The sequence below is a fragment of the Ambystoma mexicanum genome, chromosome 6p (assembly GCF_040938575.1).
Source record: "Ambystoma mexicanum isolate Mex_15411 chromosome 6p, UKY_AmexF1_1, whole genome shotgun sequence".
NCBI lineage: Eukaryota > Metazoa > Chordata > Amphibia > Caudata > Ambystomatidae > Ambystoma > Ambystoma mexicanum.
Genome location: NC_090935.1, coordinates 1,494,208,454 through 1,494,231,049, shown reverse-complemented (window position 1 = coordinate 1,494,231,049; position 22,596 = coordinate 1,494,208,454). Strand labels below are relative to the sequence as shown.

Sequence of the window (22,596 nt, the reverse complement as noted above, 5' to 3'; positions counted from 1 at the left end):
ATACACAGATAATGAAGACTTAAATAGATATAGGGTGTTCACTCTGGGCATTATTCTCAGACGGGACAAAGTGTTTTCTTAAGGTAGGGAAAGGTGTCTTACTGTCTCTAAAGCCAAGGTTTAAGGCCAGGGGGACAGAACACAAAGTCTTGCAGGGGCTTCTCGTCTATTCAACACTACCTTGGTCTCTATGTAGTGGCTCGCGACTTCAAGTGAGTCTTCTTGTTTCTTTATCAACGTTTGGGGCGCAATTTGTTGCAGCAAATAGTTCCACTAAATTTAACAAAGCAGCGTGGATCAGCGAACAGAGACGACTCAAAATCAACAGGTTTGCATGAAGGCAAGCAACACTTGTGTCATTGCAGTAAAACAGCTCAAAGGTGCCGTGATGTGCAGAAAGCAAGCAATTTAGTTCCAGTGGTTTGAGGCATCAAATTCACAAGAATGCTGCTCGACACGGTGATATATCTTGTGAAATTCTGTCTTAGCTGTGTTCTGTGTGCCGCTCAAATCTCAGGCATCTGACAGCTACAAGCAGCTCCAATGGCTCCAATGAGGAAAATTATGTTCTTCGTATCAGTATTGCCAAATGCAAACAGCTTGTTCACGTTCACTTGCTGCAAGTTCATTGATGAGTTCTCATGAAGAAAATGCTGCCTTCTTCTGCTCTCCCCAGTCCAGGAAAGAACTCTGAAGCTATATGCAGGAGACTTGCCGCAATCCAGCACAGTGGGCTTCCCCAGTACCAGCAGTCTTCCATACAGATAGGGTTTTCTTCCAGCAGCCCCCCTAATAGCCTTAAAGCATGGGTCGGGAAGAGCCTCACGCTCCTATGGAAGGTTTGCTTTAAACCTTTGGAACGACCTTGAGCAGTTTCTACTCTAACAAGCTGCTGTGATGATTCTTCTAAGGTTCTAAACTTTTCCAAGATGATTCACATGAGGGCATTCCCCTTTTATATAGACAAACCTATTGTTAAAAAGTTGTTTCCCTTTGGTGAATACTGAGCTGACTACTCATAAAACCATCTCTTTGAAGGTGGGCAACTCAAGCTACATTCAGACAGCTAGTCTCCTTCCTCTAGAAGGGGTCAGGTTCTCCACTGATGGACCATAAAGTTCCTGGGAGGTGCACACCCCATGAGCTACGGGGGCAGCCACAAAGGCCAGATGATGGCACTAGATGGGCTGCTCTTGATAGAAGGGACAAGTGGATAACCTAACTCCCTCATGTCTCACCATCAGCGTTGGCCTCTCCATAATGGGAGATGCAGTACTGACCTGCCACCCATTATGGATGAACCAAGCCAGCCAGTGACAACATTGAGCAAGTCCTCAGCTGCTTGCTGCTGCTGAGGATGGGCTCTTGTGCTGGCTTTTCAAAGTGTATAGGGAAACCTGGTTTCCCTTTGACAGCAGTACCACAGTGTGCATACACAATGGGCCACGCAAAGTGTGATGCTGGAAATGCCTTTTAGAGGGGCAGGGCTTCCTAGTTCTTGTCATACCACTTCTCTGTGTGTGTTTTCTCTGTTTTCTGCCACTGAGGTCCAGTCTGGACCTCTCGTAGTGCAGCATTTTTCCTTTTGGTGAACACCATGGGATACCCTTATGATATGATATGATCATTTATTTATGTAGCGCCTATACACAATGTGTTTCAAAGCGCTTCAAGGCAAAGGAGCGAACAAGGGAAAAGACAACCACATTCTTACAGGCCATGAACAGTAAGCATGTGAAATTAACTATCGTACTCGGCCTGACGACATTTCAGATAGTGCAAGAGCTATGACATAGATAAGGAAGGGAGGGGGAGAGTGGGAAGGAAATGGAAACAGACAGGCGACTACCGTACTAGGCCTGATGACATTTCTGGTAGAGCCGGAGAAAAACAAAAGGTGAGGGAGAGGGGTGCAGAAAGGGAGGGGAGGAACAAAACAAGCGACTATCATACTAGGCCTGACGACATTTCAGATAGTGCTGGAGGGGTGGTAGGGTGGAAAAAAACAGTAATGGGAGGGTGGAGGAAACAGAAGAGGTTGCTATCATATTAGGGCCAGGGACCATTCTGATAAAGTAAGTGCATAGAAGAAAGTAAGGGGAGGAGATAGGAAAAGGGAGAAGGGAAAGGAGGAGAGAAAAGAGAGTAAGCAGTCAAAAAGAGTGGAGAAGCAAGAGTGGAGAGTGAATACAGTTGCAGAAGTCAGTAGTAACACATAATGTTGCAGGCCAGGATACAAGATGAAGATGGGAACAGCATGATTCAGGGCCACCATGAGTACAAGATGCAAAGGAAGTCCAGCATGAGAGTTGAGAAAGTGACGCACCGTGAATGAATGAAGTCCATAAAAGTCAAATCCAGCATTGGCCACAAGACAGTGATGGTGAAGGAAGGCACCAGGTGGGCGGGGCTTGCTAAGTGGTGAAAAAGAGCGGCAAGCAGGAAGGCACCAGTTGGGCACCCATGGGTGGGTGTACACCCTTGTACACCTTGTGTGTGCATTTTTGGGCACCTGAGTTGCCCACAGAGCAGGGTATGGGCTGCTGGCAGCTACATGCTGATTTGACGGTGGCTCTGAGAGTACTCCTCTACTGCCTTTACACCTTGTTTCCCAAAGTCCTGGGAAGCCCTGACTCTGTCCCTTTCTCCCTGATTGGCTGTTGTGTGGAAATACCATATATGGCTCTGGGGCTGCCTCCTGTCAGACTGACAAGAGCCTTCCCAGGGGCTGTGTGTTGTGGGTACACCCTTGGGGTGGGGCCTGTATTCAACTCACATTCTGTGTTGTGGGTGGCCCTAACTGAAAATTGAGTGAATGCATTGTAGTGTAGTGTTCTGAAAGGCTCGGTGCTTGCAACAATCCACATTCTGTGTTATGGGTGTCGGGTCTGGGTGAATGGCCTGAAGGTCTGTGAGCCTGATTGACTGCCTGCCTCTATGAATGCACTTGTGTATGATTGGCTGACGGAGCCTGGCTCAACCTGAGTGAATGGGAAATTAATATGTATAACCACAGACCCCTCACTCACCAATTTGTTCTGAAGCTTAAACCCGAAGCTTTAATTCTGGGTCCAGTCGGAGGAAGGAGTCTGCAGCTATATTTCTTCAAGGAATCCGGAGACTGCCGAGCTGACCCAATGACGGAATCAATAAAGGGCCTGGATAGGCAACCACTTCCCGAGCTACGAGGGACCATCGTGCACCTGCCACTCTTTATCAGAAGTATGCTGGAAGCCAGTCCTGTGTGCCTGCCATCCGGAGAAGTTGTCTCATGAGTTCAGAAGTGGAGTGCTTGGACATCTCGATCCGAAGAAGTCCAGTTGTGTCGCCCAGGGTCTGGAGGAGTTTTCGTGTCCACTGGAAGCCAGATTGCTACATATCGCCCAGAAGAGGGGTTAGCCTGGCACAGTGCTTCTTGACACCCAGAGCTGCGAAAGTTCCACCTGATAAAAGAATCTTTCAAGTGACATCCCTGACTTCAAAATGCTCCTGTGCACTGTTAGTGACTTGGCATCTATTGGATTTTGTCTTCTGTTGCCCAAAATACAAATTGTATACTGTGTGGCCTTTTAACCAATTCTTCAAAGACAATGTCCTGTAAAATGCCCCGCTGCCCATTATTTTAAAACATTTCTCTGGGGAAAACACACCTCTTCGATGGTTCCGGATGCATTGCCATGCTTGGTCACTCCCACATAGTCATAGGAAATGTTTACACTGCATCTATTCCCGAGCAGCCACGAATACCTATGGATGAGTATCTGCCCTTAGAGCTCACAGCTCAGATTCCCAGTGTTTGGCAGCATGCTTTGGAAGAGATGGCAGAAGCGCAGTGCGTTGTGGGGAGGAAGAGAGCACCTTGTTAGTGTGAGGAAAACGAGAAGGCATAGATGGAAGGATTGTACGGTGCAGCAATGCAGGGTAAGAGATGAGTAGCTCTATAGCCACAGAAGCAAGGAGGACAACTAACATTGCTGCCAACTTTCAAGACCCTATCGAGACTGCACAAGCCTCTACCTCAGAGAGTAATAGTGCAACTAAAAGAGAACCTGCGTGTATAGGGGGCAGGCGCCTGTCAGGACACTGCAGTGTGCGAGATGTTAACATGAGGTAGATGAGCACAGGACATAAGGAAACATTGTTTACTTAATTGTGCACTCATTCGCAAACTAGATGTGCTTTGTGTTAGCATGTCTCAGTGGGTCATTAGTTAGGATCAGTGATAATTACAAGGAGGACCTCTGCTTGCCAATGTCACCATTGTATGTTCTGAGCCTTTTTGGTGAAGGAGCTAAACCATAGACATTTTATTGGATTCCTGCCTAGGAGGCAACACAAATGAAAACGGGCTACAAATGAGGCCATGCTGGTTGATGAGATAAAGGCGTACTGTGTGTGTGCCATGAAGTTTCAGACAACTATATATACACAGCGACAGCAGATACGTTGACACAGTGGTGTAAACATCACCTTTTCAAGGCACAGAGACAACTTTGAGCAGTACTGGCAGGGGACTGAAAAGCAGCGCAGGCTGCTGAGGCTACAGAGAACGGGGACTATTAGGGTAAAATGCCTTTCATATGAACATGTGCTGCCATGTGGGCAGACACTCTCAAAGTCTGCTCACACCCATCCAAAAGACTAAAATGTAAACCAGGACAAGGTGGACTCCATGACGCACACCAGAGCAGACCAGAATGGAGGGAAACATCCGGTTCAACATCTGAAACAGGCCATTAACAGACAACACACAGCATCTGCCCTCTGGGTGCTTAGACATCAGAGGCAACCAGTCCCACAATCGGTGAGATTCACTCTAGAAGCTGGGCAATGCAGCCCGCAATGATAACCAGTACACACGTGCCCGTTTAAGGCCACACCAATTGAGCACCATCTACTAGACCAGAATGAGGCCACATCTTTAGCGATCCTGAACAGTCCGCCCACCAGATGTCGTGGAGAGACAATGACTCAGTAGTGTGCTTAAATGGTGACAAGACGGAGCACATCATCCTTGGCTCCCACCAAAGTCTTAACAAACTTGACCCCTTGTTTAAAGCCTTCACCATTGATGACAACACCATCAAAGTGGCCAAGGACACAAAAACGCTTGGTATCTACATCGACTCCACTCTCTCCCTATCCAGACAAACCAACGCAGTATCATCATCGGCTTCATACACTTGCAAGCTCATCACAGCTTTCCGCCCCTTCCTCTCACCAGCCAGCTGTACCACACTAGCCAGGACCTTGGTCCTATCCAAAGTTGATTATTGCAATGCTCTCTATCTGGGGACTAACCAATGCAATATGAATAAACTTCAAATCATCCAAAATAACGCTATCAGAGCGGGGCTCAATATCCCTAGGGACCTCCACATTTCTGACTCCAGACGAAGCCTTCGCTGGCTCTCAGTCTCCCAAAGAGTCTCCATCAAAGCACTCGCCCTTACACACAAAAGCCTTGCCAACCAAGCCCCTAGTTACCTAGCCAGTAGATTCGCACTACACACCACTGCGAGACCCCACAGAAGTGCCCAAACCAACTGTCTCTCTGTCCCACGCTTCAACTTGCAAAGATCTGGTGGACGCAGCTTCCCAGTCCTAGCAGCAGAGCTGTGGAACTCGCTACCTAATCCACTTAGAGCAGAAACTTCGTTCCCGGCCTTCAAGCGCAAAGCTTCAGCCTGGTTGTCTGCCCAGGACTCGTCATGACTCCAATCTCATAACGTACAGGGTCTCTAAAACTGCGTCACTGACTCACTGCCATCACCCGCTCTTTCACATTACATACTCCCTGTATAAATGGCCCTCTATGTATATTTCATTCAACTGTCTTATTTTACCATGCCTGTAATTACATGCTGTATAATTTGTATATATGTATACTCTATTCTAATGTTTTTTTTTACCATGCCTGTAACTAAATGATGCGCCCGGGTGTCCTTGGGCCTGGTGCACTATCTAAATAAAATACAAGATACAAATACAAATAGAGCATGGAAGGAGGCATACAGGGAAAGAGGTTGTCACAGTTCGCCCCGGTTGCCCTCATTCCCATCTCTAGGGGCCTTTCCAGCATTTGAGTTTACCTGGAGAACACATGACACATGGCTGTAGTGATTTAAAGGTCCTAGAAGTGCATTTCGGGATGTTGCCAGCTAGTGCACGTTTTATTCTAAAGAGGACATGCTAGACTCTGCACACCCGGCCAACAACTTCATCACTACCCTTGCAGGCCAACAGTGGGCAAAATAGGCAAAGCAAACCCGTTATGGGTGGCAGAGGCCAGCAATTGACCACACGCAGGGCAGGTAATCATCAGGGGATTTGAAAGCCTCGCGTTGCCCCAGTCCAGCAATGCGCAGCACGTTTCCCTGTTGTGGGAGCCCCTTTTGTTCCTGAATGCCATGCTTTCTGTACTCGGCAGTGTTGTCATCCCTCTTGTGGATATTTGTGTTAGCACCTCTGGTTCTTAAGTCAGCGCTGTTGGTGTACCGTCTTGCTAAAGATGTGCAGCGCATGCTAGTCTCTACCCGGCAGGGATCTGAAGAGCACCCCTGTTTCCTGAGGGCACTCTGCTTTCAGAGGACCTCTGCTTTCCCTCACCTTTCCTCCCACGTTCGGAGAGGAGGTGCATCGTGTAAGTTTCTTCTGTATTTTCCAGGAGGCAGTGGGTTGGCTCTTTTTTCCTCTTCTGCTCCCATGGCTCCCTCTTTATTGGATGTTGTGTCTCTGGATGTAGTTGTATGCTTGCTTGTGTTTCCCGTCTGCTTTACAACAGTGATTCCTACTTTGCTCCCTATCTTGTGTCCCAGCGTTTTGTTTCCCCATCATTCATCGCCAGGTTCTGTGGGCACAGCCACCAATCTAAGTGGTATTTCTTATGCTTTAAGTTACCTTTAACAATAGCATCGAAATGGTTGACTCACAGACCCTGACACTGTTTTTCCCTTATGCGGACTTAGTGCATGGGGTAACTGTAAGAGCAATTGTGCAAATTGTGCAAAAAGTGCACGCTGCAGGTCAGTGTAATCAGAAGGAGTTTCTGAGTTATTATCCGAGTTATTATCCCGCATCCCTTTTTGGTAGATTGGTAATCAAATGTTTATCTTGCACAACCTGTGTATGTAATATTGGTTCCTGGGACGTTGATGAGTGGCAAATCTCTAGGCGATCTTGGGCATGTTCCGTTTGCCAATATCCTCTGCCTGATGTCTCATGGCCGAGAAAGAGAGAGAGGGAGAGAGAGAGACAGAGAGAGAGAGAGACAGAGAGAGGGAGAGAGAGACAGAGAGGGAGAGAGAGAGAGAGAGAGACAGAGAGAGAGAGAGAGAGAGAGAGACAGAGAAAGAGAGAGAGAGACAGAGAGAGAAAGAGAGAGAGACAGAGAGAGGGAGAGAGAGAGAGAGTAGGGGAAGAGAGAAGGAGGGAGAGGGAAAAAGGGAGACAGGAAGAGAGGGAGAGGGAGAGGTAGAGAGAAAGAGATGGAGGGTCAAAGGGCCAAACCGAGAGCGATATGAAGCGAGTGGGGCAGAACGCTAAAGAGAGAGAGCAGCAAAGGGCGAGCTTGCACTGTTAGTGAAAGTCTGCGCAGGGATTCAATTTTGATGCAATATAGGTCCATATTTGTAAGGAACAGTACCCAATAGGGAAATAAGAAAAGAGACAAATAATCTATTTTCGGTCATGAGAGTAGTAACAACAAACCCTTTGTACCCGCTCGGTGTCAGACAAGAACAGTTAAAGTGGCAGCAAACTAAGAAAATCCTACCTACGAGCACCAATCACAGAAATCAGTCATTGGCAATTCTGCAACCCACCTCATTCCACAGCAATCCGAGGAATTCACAGCGCCCTCTGGTGCTGAATGCTGTCTTATTGGCGCATCCGCCAGCGTCCCCCCAGTGAATTCTGGGTGCCCATGTTAAAAGCACGAGTGGAACTGATCTCAAAGAAAATACTACGAATAAAACAGTTATGGCTCTGGTCTCCCAACAGAAGAAAGCATTACCCTTCATAGGCAGAGGGGGCATATTACACATGGGAAGCAGTACGACTATCTCGAGTCAAGTTTGCAAACCCTGTGGGGTGGGGCACATATCAAAAAGCAGCCAGTAACCCTGGGATAGTCTGTATGCTGGAATTTCCAGGTCTGCCAATCATTTTGTCATGCAACCAATAGATTTGAGCAAAATACCTGTGAATGGAACTTGCTCGGGCTGGGAGGATAGCACAAGGGCAACATGCTTGTCTTGGAAGCAAGATAACACTGAGCAGCTTAGGTTTGATACCTGCTCCTGCGATTAGAGGCTGAACTCCGGCATGAAGTTTGATGTAAAAGCCCCATTTCCATTTTCTTTTTATTTTCCCTATCCTCCTACACCCGTTTTTGTATGATTTTATAGGAATTATCACAGTATACATCTAATTAGCAATTTGGGCAAAAAAAGCAATGCTGACTCAATCGATTATCGTTGTGTAGCTAAATGGCATGATTCCGTTTATGTTCACAGGATGGTGAATTTAAGAAGTGTACATAAATTGGTAAAAGTAGATTTTTTTAAAACAAATGTTCAGCTGTTTTAGTCTCTGCGGCTATCTATAGATTGCCTGTTTTCTAAGTGTTTGCTCAAAAGAGGGATACAGTAGAAGCTGCAAAGCCGTCTTATATCTTGTACAAACTTACATTGGGGCTCATCATGAGAACGGCAGTAACCCGCCTGTGCTACCAGTGGATTTCCACCGTCCCCGTAACACCGAATCCGCCACCTGATATCCCGTGCCACCAGGACATTACAAGTCCCGGCGACCCGGGATATCAAGGGGCGGATTCGGGAAGTCCCCATTCCCGTGGAGTCCGGAATTGGTGCTTCCGTGACAAATCTGCTTTCTGGAGCGTCAGTCGTGCCGGGCGCACATGCCCAGGAAAGCAGAGTTGTAGTCTGCCGCTCTGGACTGGGTGCCGGGACGTTGCTACCGGCACCCTTATTTCCGGAACGGCAGACTCGTAATGAGGCCCATTGTATCCTTCCAGTTGGGTAGATAATTACAGGGAACCACAATATGCTCATGGAGAATACTGGAAGCCCACCTTCGTTTAATGCTTTTTCACTTACAAACTCCACAGTGTTTAGGTACTAGAGGCGTATGGGGGCTGGTGCCCTTGCTGCCCAGATGAATTGGCAGACTGGTGCTCACTTTTTGGTTTTTTTTGTGCCCAGTACAAAGCAAGAAAGAAGCAAACCTTGAGCCCGCCCCCCCTCGCCCTCCTTGAGAAATAGAACTTTAAGACAGTGCAGGTGCACCCTTCATTCTTTAGTCCCTCTGATGTGCTAGCACCTTGGACCTCAAAATCTTACCTTTACCCCTCTGTAGGGATTATGTATACAAATAGATATCATTTAACCACCATGGGGAAATAATATATGCAACTACTGATTGCCTCTCCTGTTTCAAAAACAATGTAATTTAAACACTGAAGTTGTTGCTTCCAAGTCGTATCTTTGTGTACTCACGGTATTTTTATATCTTTTTAATGCATGTTGATGTACAAGTGTGTTCCGATGAACCATGGTTTTACTGATGTGTTTTTCCGAGTTTAACATATAAGTACTTGTCTCCACAAATACATTAAGTTGTGGTGATACAGCAGATACTATAGATTTAATCGAGTCAAAGCTGAGAGTGAAAACATCACAAGCAGTGGTTCTTTTCCAGAACACATTCAAAGTGCACCCATTGCCTGGAAACATTGGAAGTGCTTCCTACTGAACGAAAGCAACGTCACACTGATTAATTTCCATTTAGTCGAATGCATTGATAAAGTTGTCGTTTGATAGAATTTAATGAAAAGTGCAGCGAGGCAACAATGCCATGGCTCATCTGTCTGCGTTCCAAACAGTAACAAAGCCACTCTAGTAAGAAGAGTCATGCGTTGTACATACCTGGCTTCGTGTTTCAGTGGAAGGGGAGGAGCTAGACCTCACGTGCAGCATGAAGGTCCGATGATCCGATCTGTCGAGCAAATCTTCTGCTGAAACAGACTTCACCGAACCTTTCGATGAATTTTTTGATGGTGAAGGCTTCTCAAAAGGACGTTCCATGTTCATGAAGTGGGAACGACCAAGTTGCTCATAGTGGTCTATTTGGGAGCTTTGGCTGTGCTTCAGTTTGGAGCTCTTCTCTGGATACCTGTCTGCTGCATTCAGATTTGCAAAGGAGCTGCTCCTGCATCTTCTCTCATGGCTTCCTGTCTTCTGCTCAAAGCTGTTTAGGTCAAAGCAGCCCGTAAGCCCTGGTGGAAGCGTAGAGGAGACTCGGCCTTGTATGCTGGGCTGGTCAACAGGATCTCGCCAGCGGGAGAAAAGTGCTTGATCCTGAAGGGAATTCATACTGGAGGCAGACGAGAGGCTCTCATCGTCCTGTATGTTTGTTTGGAAGTATGAGCTTTGAGAACGCTCCTTCAGGTACCTCGTCTCTTGAGAGGTGGGTCGTCGCCCAGTTTTACGTTCTATGTAGTCAGCAAGGGCATTCTGTTGGAGCTGCTTAAGTTCTGGCTTTGACAGGTTTATTGTTGAGCAGGTCTTATTATCTCTCTCAAAAATTCGGCGCCTGTCTGCCACAGTGTTCTCTGGGAAAGTAAACTGCATCCCTTTCTTGTCACTGCAGTTGGGTGGCTGCTCGCCGTCGGTGACACCTACCTCATTCATCTTCTCTGGCTCGGAGTAGGATCTCTTCTTTTTCTCCTCAGACATTCGCTTTCGCCCTCCTATTCGGGCCACTTTGTTGGCATACTCCAGGGTGCCTGAGCTGGACTCTGTGGGCGTGATACTGTGCCTTTCTTTTGGCACATGAGGGGATGCCGTTGCTGTTTTGCCACCATCACGTGCAGAGTTTAGCCTCTGCATACCCATTTTTGATTTGTTCACAAAGGGTGGACTAATGTCAAGATCTTTGCGCCTGAATGAGGTGGCCCGCAGGACTTTTGACTGAGCGTCTTTGATGCTGTTTCTGTATGTCCTGTTAAACTGAGTATCTAGTTGGGATTCAGAGTGGTCCTGGCCGCCATCTTTCCACTGTTCTTCTGTGTCGTCATAATCAGTTTTCCCCAGTGCTCCTTTGATCTCTTGAAGATCAGCGGTCCTTCCTTGCACTGTCTTCTGTGAATCAAAACCATAAACCTCACACTTGCCATGCTGTTTTCCCAATTGCGCTTCTTCCATAGGATGACCTTGTGCTTCCTCAGATCGGGCTCTCACGGTTCTGCGCTGAGGTTGTCTTACCGACGTCTTTGTAGAGGTGGTGGTGCTCATTGACCTTGTTCTTTCGCTCACACGAGACTGATCATGAAAAGCAAACTTACTTCTTAGGTCCTCTAAGCTGTTTAAAGAACTCCGGGCACTTGAAGACTGGCTCGATCTGCTTAGCCCATTGTTGTAACTGTTGCGTAACCCACCTGTTCCCTGGGATCTCTGGCTTTCCTGCTCACGCTGCTCTATCTTGCTGATCTTCTCCAGTACAGAGCAGCGCATTTTACCCCCTTCTGGTTTTCCAAAATGGAAGCCTTGGGAACTCTGGCTGCTGCTAGAGCTCAGACGACTCCTGCTGAACTCATGGGCTTTCCCGTCCACAGGTGAAGAAGGTTTGTCATACTTTGCCTGAGGATTGTGCAGTGGTGGAGTACTGGCTCTTCCATCATTATGCTGTGTAATGTCCTGCCTGTCCAAATCAGGCGATTGTATATCGGCTTGTCGCCAGCAATCTTCCCCTCCCTTTCCATCTGAAGGCCCTTTGCCAGCCAAATGTCCATCACAAGCCTCTATCTCTTTCACTTCTGCACTGCTTGTTCTACTACACATGTCTGGATTACTTTGTAAAGAAGTAATGGCTTGCTTGCTCTTCCCAGAGGCCCAATAAGTCCGATCTTGTGATTCTCTTTCTCTCCGCCATCGGTTTGTCTCTCTTTCTTCCTGTACCTCCGACCGCCAGTGATCTGAAGTTGGCGAGGGCACTTTGCCTTCACTTGCCGATCTTAGATGCATATGAGGTGCTTGTTGTGTCGTGCAGAGTGAATACTCAGTTTGCTTGGTAATCTCCCTGCTTAATTGAAGTTGTTTGTTAGGAGGACACAATTCACATTTACTCCTTCCTAAGGAAAACGTGGCAACCTCTTGGTTGGGCGTTGAATGAAGTCTGTACTCAGCAAATATCGGAGTAGCATCCTCTTTTGCCAAAGAATTAGGGGCACCTTCTAGATCAGAAGAAACAGTAAGTCTACTGTTAATAGTCTGCTGTGTAGAGGCTGGATTGCTGGATGGCTCGGAGGCTGTGACTTTGTTTAAATGGACAGGAGTGGGGGGCTTATAGCCACTTTCTTTGGCTAGAGCTGGGTAAAGCATGACATTATTATTCTGTGGGACCTGGGCAAAGTGCGGCTCGAGGGTAGGTACAGGATAAACACCGGTAGGAAGCATGGGTTGTCCAGGCTGCGGTGCTTGTGAGTAGTTCGGCTTGGACTTGTTTGAGGGGCTGGTCTCTGGGCTCGTTTCTAAAACTGTCCGCAGGTACCCTTCAGCAAATGGAGCTTTCATCAGCTTCCCAAGGTCAGAAGCAGTGTTAGTCAATGGTTGTGGCCGAAGCCCTCTGGACTCAATTAGGCAAGATTTACTTCCATCCAGATTTACGCCAGAGCTAGCTATTTCACGATGCCTAATGGCTGCATAGCTATCACTACGAGCCGGTGGCAAAGGTGCTCCTTTATTAATATGGTCCATCTGCGGCATGCTTTGGTGCTGCGCATTCCAAGCAGGAACTCCAATAATCCTAGCTTTCCCTTGGGATCGCCCACAAGTCCATCCATCAGCTTGCTTTTGGCCCTCGCGGTTCTTAAGCACCGACGAAGAGTGCACCTCATATTCCTCAGAGACACCTCGCTGTGCATCGTACACCGTCTTGATGTACTTGATATCTGCCTGTTTCATCCTTTCATGTGGGCTGCAACGAGAGTGCATGTTTTCCATGGAAAAGGAGCGCTCCTTGCAGAAAGCCGGCAGCTGATATTCTGGGATGCTGGAGTTGGTCGAGAAAGAGCTGTAGGCAGAGTCTCGCTTGTTGTGGAGATGGGCAAGCTGGTCGATGCTGTTGCTGGATTTGGCGGGAGAAAGATGGCAGGGGTATCCAGCGGGCACGTGGTCCAGGCTTTCCATGCTGCCCCGCGAGCTGTACTGATCAGGACTCCTCCTCAGGTAAGCATGGTCATAGCTGGAGAGGTCACTCGTAGAGGAACTAGAAGGAAAGAGAAACAGGGTGAAGTGAGTACCATTGCTTGAAAGAAATGCTTGCCTTGGCTCGCAAATGCAACTTGCAGGCAACATGTTTAGTTTTGACAGAGTTTGAAAAGGACCGTATTTGGACTGAAAGGGGGATTCCTGTGCAGTGTCCCATCTGTTTGCTAACACACTTTAGTCCTGTGCAGTAATTTGATCACAATAATTCAAAGGATTAGAGAAAATACAATCTAGAGCAGAACACACGCATGGTGAAACCTGTGCAAAAAACTGTCAAGTTATGATCTACATTCTACATGCAAAAGAAATGAAAAAGCCAGCAAGACGATGTGTACGTGCCTTGCCATTATGTTTATAATCCCCTTTTTAAATATTTCCTTTCTTTTTATGGACCGGGAACCGTCTTTGGCAATCTTCCTGGAAACTAGCTGCATCTAAGACATTGGGTTTGCTATCCGAGTGTTAAACATTCAAGACAGAAACATTCATGAAATCCCTTTGAATGGCGTATGTGCAGTCATTTCTGCAGACTCCACAGGACAAGGCAGCTATATACTGCCAGAGTCCCATTCACATTGCAGTAGTCCAAATCCAACTTTTCTTTAAACTCACTTTGGCTACTTTAGTTTTTGGATCTTCGAGTAATTAATTTTCACAGTCTTTATTAAATGCATCTGACAAATGTATTGAAAGGGCTCAACTGCTTGCAACCAGTCCGCATATTCATTTTTGCTTTGGATCACTGGTGACGCAAGCCACCAGTAGCGAGCGGTTTTCAGCGCTGAGATGACTGTCCAATGGCATCAACTGGAATTGATGCCAATTATCTACTCACCCTAGCACTGCTTGCTCTGTGTACCCTTCCGCAAAGCATCAAAGTAGTGCATTTCCCTGATATCCTGGAAAGGTTTCATACAGCACCCGGGTTGTGGAATGATAGGGAGCTAGGTCCTGCTGGATTGAAAGCAGTAGGGAAGTAGCAAGGCATAGCCACTCCCCCTAGCAATCATTCCGGCTCCTACAATGCTATCCATGCCGATGCCTACTTGGTTAGACTCACTGATTAAGACAGAAGGGTCTGGAAGCAAGGCTGGGCATGGGGAGTGCAGGGAAAAGGTACACTAGTGTCCATGCCTGGGCAGACCCTTCCTATCGAACAAAAAGTGGTGTGTAACATTGAAACATAATGAGGCTACGTATTAGGGCATGCCAAACCAATGTCCCTGCTCTTCCCGGGTCCCCTTTTCTATACAAGACCTCTCTTTTAGTTCAATATCCTTGTTCTCCTCTTGCTCCACCTGCATGCCCAGCTTTGCTGTTAAAACAGGCGATGCCAGAGGGCTGTGGTGTTTATGGAATAACTACTTCTCTGTTGTGTCTGGCTCCTCAATAGCGTTAGTGAATGATAAATCATTACTTCTCCAGGAGTGCAGGAATACACACCAAACCCTTTGACTGGGGTTAGGGAGGTGAGCGGAGTAATTTGTGCATGATGGAAAAAGGCCCTGTAAACTGACATACTGGAAGCAGGACTTGCCCTGCTAAAAATGTAGAAGACAGTGGTGACTTAGTATATTGGAATCAGGCCATGCAATACTAACTGGAATAATAATGGAATGGAATCGTGCCTTGGAGTGATGACTGGGCAAAATAGAGATTTGATCTTGCAGTGTTAAGTGTGCATAAAAGAACAGGCTTTGTGGTAGTAACGGAATGTAATGGAATCAGCATTTGCAGTTTTAACTAGACCTAACGTAATCAGCCCTTGAACTGCTAATCAAGTATGATGGTATTAGGAGTTGCGATTTTAGCTGGGCATGGCCATTATGAAATCAGCCCTCATAATGCTGAATGGTCATAACGCAAACAAGTGCTACAGACTTAACTGAACACAATGATCTTGCAAAGTGAGCCCCTGACAAAAAGGGAACTGCATTTGGCTATAATGGGCCTAAAATGCACAGCATTGAAAACACAGAGAGATGACATAACCTCAAAAATGCTGTTTCCAGAGATATAAAATTAAAAGGGCCTAAAATGCAGAACTACCGTCTTGGAAATGTGAAAGCACAATTTTGACTGGCAGACTGACAGGCCAGCAATTCATTTTCAAACTGCAAAACAAGAAAACGCTGTTTCCTTTGATAAAAACAGACTAGGGAAAATGTGTGCATGCTGAAGCTTGAAACCAGGAAAATGGAAAATGAAATAACACTGCCGAAGTAACATTTAAAGGCATACATGAGGAAATGGGAGGCTTGTCACAACTTTTGAAAGAAACTGCATGAAGGAAGACTAACATTAAGTGTGCTTTATGAGTGAATACGACATTTGCATCTGCGATTGAAACAAACTGTTTAACAGTGAAACTCCAGTGTCTGTGCCAGTTTAATATAAAGTTTAATTTAATGAACATTGATGCCATGTTGCAGGAGAAATATGCATAAGATTTGAGGTCAAGTATTAAAATGCCTCCTGTGTAAAAGATATTGTAACGTGTAAATGCCTCAGTTTCTGTTCAGGAGAAGTCACTTCAGTTTCTGTTTAGGAGACGTGGCGTCAGTTTCTGTTCAGAACACTCAAACAGTGACCATCCCCCTGCCTTCTATCATTGACTGCCATCATTTGAAGACATAACGGTGACCAAGAAGGAATATATGATGGGTTGGGGCCTGCTCTCAAAGATAAGCAACACATTATCTATTAGCCCTGGTAGAAGATATGCTAATAGATTGATTGCAGGCAAAACCAACAAAGACAGCATATGTCCAGATCTCATGCCAAAATATGCACATATGTGTAGAGCTTGCCATTAGTTTAGCTGGACAATCATATTTTGTTCATTTTCTCAGGAATCATAGGTCATACAGCAAGCAGTGATTTTGGGAGAACATAGCCTATTAAATTAAATCACTGTATGGTAAATTGCGGGTTGATAACTGTTATAATAATAAATCAAGGGAAACCCTTGATCGAAACTTCAACCTCATGCAGTCACAGATCATTTTTCATAGTCAGCCTAGTGAAAAAAGTAATTCCCAACAATAAAAATATTAGACAATGCAATGACAATAAAACTAGTCAACCACGATTAGATGTAAAATCAGGTTAAAAACAGTAGAACTGAACCTAAATATTAAAATTTAGCAGCAGGATAATACAGCCAGCAAAGTATTTGTTAGTGCAAACAGCAAAAATAGCAGCTCAAACATTAAATGTCGATTATATAGTGCAAATAAGCAAAATAAAGCAGCAGGGCAACAGTATGCCTATCCAACCTCCAAAGTGGAGGAAGAAATAAAGTGCTAGTGCATCGATCTAATAGGCTGTGCAAATTTGCAAAGATTAGCAGCTAAGTCATCAAAGTGCAAGTGCAAACCATGATGTCAAAGTATCTAAAGCTGAAGACACAAACGTAATATGACAGATCCAGAACATACAGTAGACTAGGACAAAAATTTCAAAACATTGAAAGATTATGGAAAGCAATATCAGAAAATAATAGGAATGACTCAAATAACTAAAGCAAAGGGCTACAGTTAAATCTCCAAAATAAACCAAACATAATTGAGAAAACGCTCCCCCTATTGCAAAATAATCAGCTAAAACAGACAGGTAAGACAAAATAATAAGCATAAGTGCAAAAACAGAAAAAGATCAGTCAATACCTGCGGATAAACCATCGAAGAAAGAACAGGAATCCAAAAATACAAAAGTGATAAACCAGAAAAACAAGATAGCCCCAACAATGGAAAACAAAGCATAAATGACCAAGAAAAAGCAGTAATGAAAATGAAAAATACACATGGGAACAAAATTAGGTTCCCAAAAAGGTATACAATTCCTCGTCTACATTGTGACCTCTGGGAAATTTGGTGTCAAGATCCAAGATAAATCTGGTTTCGAGTTGTCTCAGCCTCAAAATACGATCACCGCCCCTAGGATGAGGGGGTACATGTGCCACAGCGAAAAATGTTAACAAGTTAGCATCATTGTTGTGTACAGATTTAAAATGCTTGGCCATAGGATATGTCGGATCAGAATTCTTGATGGCTCTCAGATGTTGCAGAATTCTGAGTTTTAGTTTACAGGTAGTACTGCCCACATACCAACGTCCACAAGGGCACAAAAGCACATAAACAACAAAATTTGTGTCACAATTGATAGAATGACGTATCATCTGCTGAATTTGTGCGACAGGATGCAGGAAAAATTTCTTGACAACAGCATGGGCACATGCTTTACATTTCATACACTTAGTGAATCCTGTATGAGAGGCTGGAAGCCATGTATTGGAACGCTGAATCTTGCCCATAGGAGGTAGAAAACTAGAAACAAGTTTGTCCCTTAAAGAAGGAGCACGTTTGTAAGTCATAGTCGGGCGCTTACCCAAAATGGGCTTCAGGTCAGCATATATATATATATAGATATAGATATATATATAGATATGTTTAACTATAAATTCAAAATATTTGCCATGTTAAGAGTTTTTAAGTGCAAACTTGAAATGTGTAAAAATGTTATTTTAAGTGGGAGGACTTGTCTCTCCCAAAATTTGAACTTGGTAACTGAACCAGCCAATCAAAGAACAGAGGGCCGGCCTTGGGAAAGGGGATGGACAATAGTTGTCCATCCAATCCCTGTCAAGAGCCAATAAGCTGGCATTTGATAATTTAGGCATTTTTGTGGGAGTGGTGAAAGATTCATTAGGAGACTCCTGCAATGGAAATCAGGGAGACTCCCTGAAATTACCTGTGTTGGAACTGCTGATAAGATTGCTGGAGGAAACCAGGAGAGGGGACAAATGCTGGGATCTATTTATTTTATTTCCGCCTTTATAGCAGCGCACCAAGCTCTGAGGCATCTAGATGTTAGTTACAATGACAAGATGGATATAAGTTACACAGTTGAAAGACGGTGACAAGTTACAGAGCTGCAAGTTGGTTGCAAGTTACAGAGTTACAAGACAGTTGAGGTACTGACAGTGAGAAATGTTTACGGAAGTATCTTACAAGACATATCCGACTTACTGGGTCCATATTAAAGCACTTTGTGTGTGCGGGATCACAGCAAGGCCAATATGGGGAACAGTAGTACAATAGGTCACAGGCGCACGCTCTGTGGTGCTGGGGGCTACATCAGTTGTGTGAGGCCCAAGAGGCTACATTTGGAAAGTATAGTGTCACGGAAGGCGTACCATCAAGAAAAGCCGCACCGACTGGGGCTGGGAGCTACATTGGTTGTGCAGGGTCTTGGAGGCTGAGTTTGCAATTTATAGTTTTGCAAAAAGTGGTTACAGGACTGGCATTCTAAGGCCATTGGAAGATAGACATGGATATGAGTTCTAGGGGGAAGTCCTGGGTAGAGAAAATGGTGTTCACACACTTGCAAACAGTAAGAAGGGAGAAATAGTATAAGCGGATGTGGGTGTATACTTTATTCACTGGTCAGGCAGTTGGCCTTCCCAGCCCGGCAAGAACCAAGTAGGCATCACTGGCCTTGATGGATGGCAAAAGATAAGGAGTTGCAGGTGGAGAGGCGTCCAAGGTGGGCCTCCTGTGAAATCCTGTAGACACTGCATGAGAGGCACACAACACTGTGACCTTTGCCTGCGCGGGCCTGGCCGCAGAGGGGTCAGTGTTGAGTTTTTAAAGGTGAAGCCAAGGAGAGGCAAAATAGAGGGATTAAGCCTGGAGAATATCCTTGACTGATGTTGGAGTCTGATGGCCCCTGTCCTGTACCTGAAAGATCACCTGCGTTTGTCCTTTTTCCTGAGCGCAAACCCAGAGATATTTATGTAAGTAAACTTATACAACCAAACCAATTCAGGTGGGGGATCTGTTTTATTGATAGTTTGCCCATTGATTGGGTGGGCACAAAGTAGATCCTTAGTGATTTTAATAAACAATAATTGAATTAATTCCCACATAGCCGAATTACACAGGGTGATTTTGTTGAAATTCGAAATTAACAATAGCTCTTCCAGTGTGGATAAAATATAGTCTGTTAAGTAATTGGGTACTCCCATTTATTTTTTGCCAACTTCAAAAATGCTCCCCATTCCTCTTAACCCTGCCATAAAGCAGAGGGGTTCCACATGATCAACTGAATACCTGGGTTTTTGTGTGCTGGGACAGAACAGTGTCTTCCCAAAGTTAAACAGAGGGAAGTCACTGATTTAAAGGTACACTTTCTACTCAAAGTGAGAAAGTGGCTCCTGAGAGAAAGGAGATTTTGCCTTCCATAGTGTTGAAAGAAAAAGGGTTTCAAATATAAATTAAAAGTTGCTAAATTGCTAAGAGCGCAGCTCCAATCAAAATTCTTTTTACCTGTGATTAAGGTAGCATTTCCAAGTATGCAAGGAGATTAAAAAGATAAAGCGCTGTTTGTGTGAAATCGTTCTTGCCAGTAGAAAAAAAAGTGTTGCATATTATTTAAATTAAACTTTATATAAAGTAGAGTGTCTGGTTTATGATATTGTCATGTTTCAAGGTGCTACATGCTATTAAAAGTAAACCCCAGGCAGAGTGTTGACTGTGCATATTGTGGGGCTAAAGAGTTTGTGATCTGTGTTATCCTGAACCAACTAGTGTTTTCAACTTGTGAGAAAAAAAATGAAGGATTAGGAAAGAAAGCAATTGGGCCACAGAGTGAGGTGGTGGAATCTCTGATTTTGTACAAATATTAATTTTTCTGTTCTGTAAAAAAAAGTATATTCTTCCTATACACCAGCATGATTCTTGGATTATCTGTGGCACAGGGGTTAAGCGACCTATGTGGTTCTATATGCATCACAGACACGGCCAGATTTAACATAGAAAGGAATATTGGTGTGGTGCTTTTGATTGAGTGGGACTGAACTCCCTTTACTGATTGTTCCCGCATAAATATTCCTAACAAGGTGTACTTGGAGCAGGTATTGTTTTTCTAACTGATCATAACAGACTCGACTCAGGATTGTGCTAAAGCTATGGAGAGTAATTAGAACTGACCACGCAGTGACAACTGGGGATAATGGAATCCAACCACATTGTGCTAAATTTATTTGCCATAACAGAACCTGATTTGTATTTTCTAACTGAGCCTAAGGTACAGCGGCCATGTTGCAGTGTCTGGAATTAATGTTAAAAGGCTGTTGTATTGAACTGGGCATAATGAAAATGGTCACACTGGAATAATATACGCTACCCATGCTTTGCTTAGCTGGGCATGATATAATATGACCATGATATGATAATTAGGCTTAACAGAATCTACCCATGATATGATAATTAGGCTTAACAGAATCTACCCATGATGTGATAAATGTGAATGTTAGAATGCAGCCCCACAACAGCAATTAACTCCACAGGTTTAGCACCAACAGGTTGTTGTTGTTGTGTGCATTGAGTTCAGGAGAGATAACATCAGTGAGCTTGGCTTTCTGTCAGGGCATCAACCAGTTGGACAGTGTATTCTCTGACAGACACAATGCATACACCAACAAAGTACAAACCCAAATAATCAGTAGTCAGTTTCTTATATTGTTAAGCAAAAGACCTTACTCACATTAAGCAAACCATTACAAAATATTGTTGATCTTGCATTTTTCTTCAGAGAGGAAGCATTCATCTTTTGTTATTGGCAAAAATATCGTTGCAAGCTAAAGAGTTCCTAAATGCTACAATGAAGCCCCCCAACTTACAGGGTCGAAAATCATCACAACTCAACACAGGGCTTCAGTGACAATAGAATCAAACACAATGTTCAGATAGTTTTCACAGATGTGCTTTTGTACTAACTGAACTCCAGGATTTTCTGAAATTCCCCTAATTCAGCTTCAAGTCCAAGTTCCAACCAAATTGCAAGTCGTGGTTCCTGTTATGGATGGTAAAAAGGGAGAAAAAAACAAACCTCTAAAATAATTACAGGATGAAACCCATCTCAAACTGGAAACTAATAACAGATCCCAACAGTCTTGTCCGAAATAAAAGAAAATCCTTTGGTGAGTCTTCAGGAACCCCATATGGACCTCCCCTCGTCTCCAAGGGCTGAGAAATCCTACTGGATCTTTCGCAAAGCCCTCAAACCACAGCTCTACTCCTAACACGCCCACTCTCCCATCACGTCAGCAGCTTTTTCTATACTTTACCTCAGTATGAACAGTACGTCCGATATGTATGAGAACGCTATGTCTCAAGGCAACCAATGTAATTTTACTGGTCTCTGCTACTAATACTTTATTGTTAGACTAGGTGTGCCACTTTTGACTTGTACCTGCAACAGCGCCTCAATGCCTCCGGGTTGTATGTCCACTTTACAAATGAAATAAATAAATGTTTCAGACCGAAAAAGGACAGATGTTAACTCATCCAGCAAGTTAGCAACCAAAGCCCTGATTAACCCGCCTCGGTCACATTTATACTATCTTTGCACTGGTTATAGGAATTCCACAAATCAGCTGGGCACAGCGCTCTCCGGTGGCTGGCCATGTGCAACCAACCAGGAACCAGCCACGTGGAGACACGTCAGGTGACTGACCACGTGTGGCCAGATGTGAAAAGCTTTCAACCAGTGAGACAAAGACAAGTACAATTTGAATGTAATTTCGGCTGTAGGCCATAAAGTGGCATCCTTTTATTGCCAACGCAGGTAGCTGCACGCTATGGACACGAAGCATTGGGAAACTATGTTGGCCTACAAGCTGTTTGTAGACCTTGCTTTCTAGCAACCTGTGACTGAAGGCTCGAAGCCTGGAAGGGGGCAAGGCCCTCAAAGGCCTACCTTTGGGGTTAGAAGCTAGGCACATCGCATCAGTACCCCTACTGGTGCTGACATTGGTAGGAGATTCTTAGCAATAAGGCTTGCCCCCCACAAAGCCAGTGGAGGTGAATTTCCAGTCGACAACGAAAGCTCTAATGGTCCAAAACCACCTTCCCTGTCCTTTCACTCTAGTCACTTACAGGCTTACTACCTCCAAAGCGTGTTCTGCTCTCCTCTGGGAGCAGACCAGGGATCTGATCCGGATGTCCATGTGAGCTGAATCCCCACTATTTGCCATCAAACATTGTTCATTTTACTTGGAAACACGAAGAAAACCTTAGGAAGTTTTATTTTGTGCAAAATTAAAAGCCCGGTCTCCAATTCTAGAGCCTGAACAACTAACTTACTATTAACCTTTATCCTCACAATCTTCCACCCTCGTGCTCCCCTGGGGAAAAAAAAGTAGTTCAGATACCAAAAGAATCTTCATTTGCTTTTTAAAAGCGAAGCCATGTGCAGCAAATGGCATACAAGAGATTACCACCTACCAGCCAAACCCATTCAT

The 22,596-nt window shown here is 44.9% G+C and overlaps 1 protein-coding gene across 3 annotated transcripts in view; it reads right to left on the bottom strand.

The window, feature by feature from the left end:
• Nucleotides 1–22,596, bottom strand: part of SHROOM3 (shroom family member 3) — a 351,046-nt gene that overhangs the window by 153,439 nt on the left and 175,011 nt on the right. For all 3 annotated transcript variants that reach the window (XM_069626325.1, XM_069626326.1, XM_069626327.1), the window contains exon 4: nucleotides 9,948–13,287. In XM_069626325.1, coding sequence (XP_069482426.1) covers nucleotides 9,948–13,287 — 3,340 coding nt within the window. The remainder of the gene's footprint in view (nucleotides 1–9,947; nucleotides 13,288–22,596) is intronic.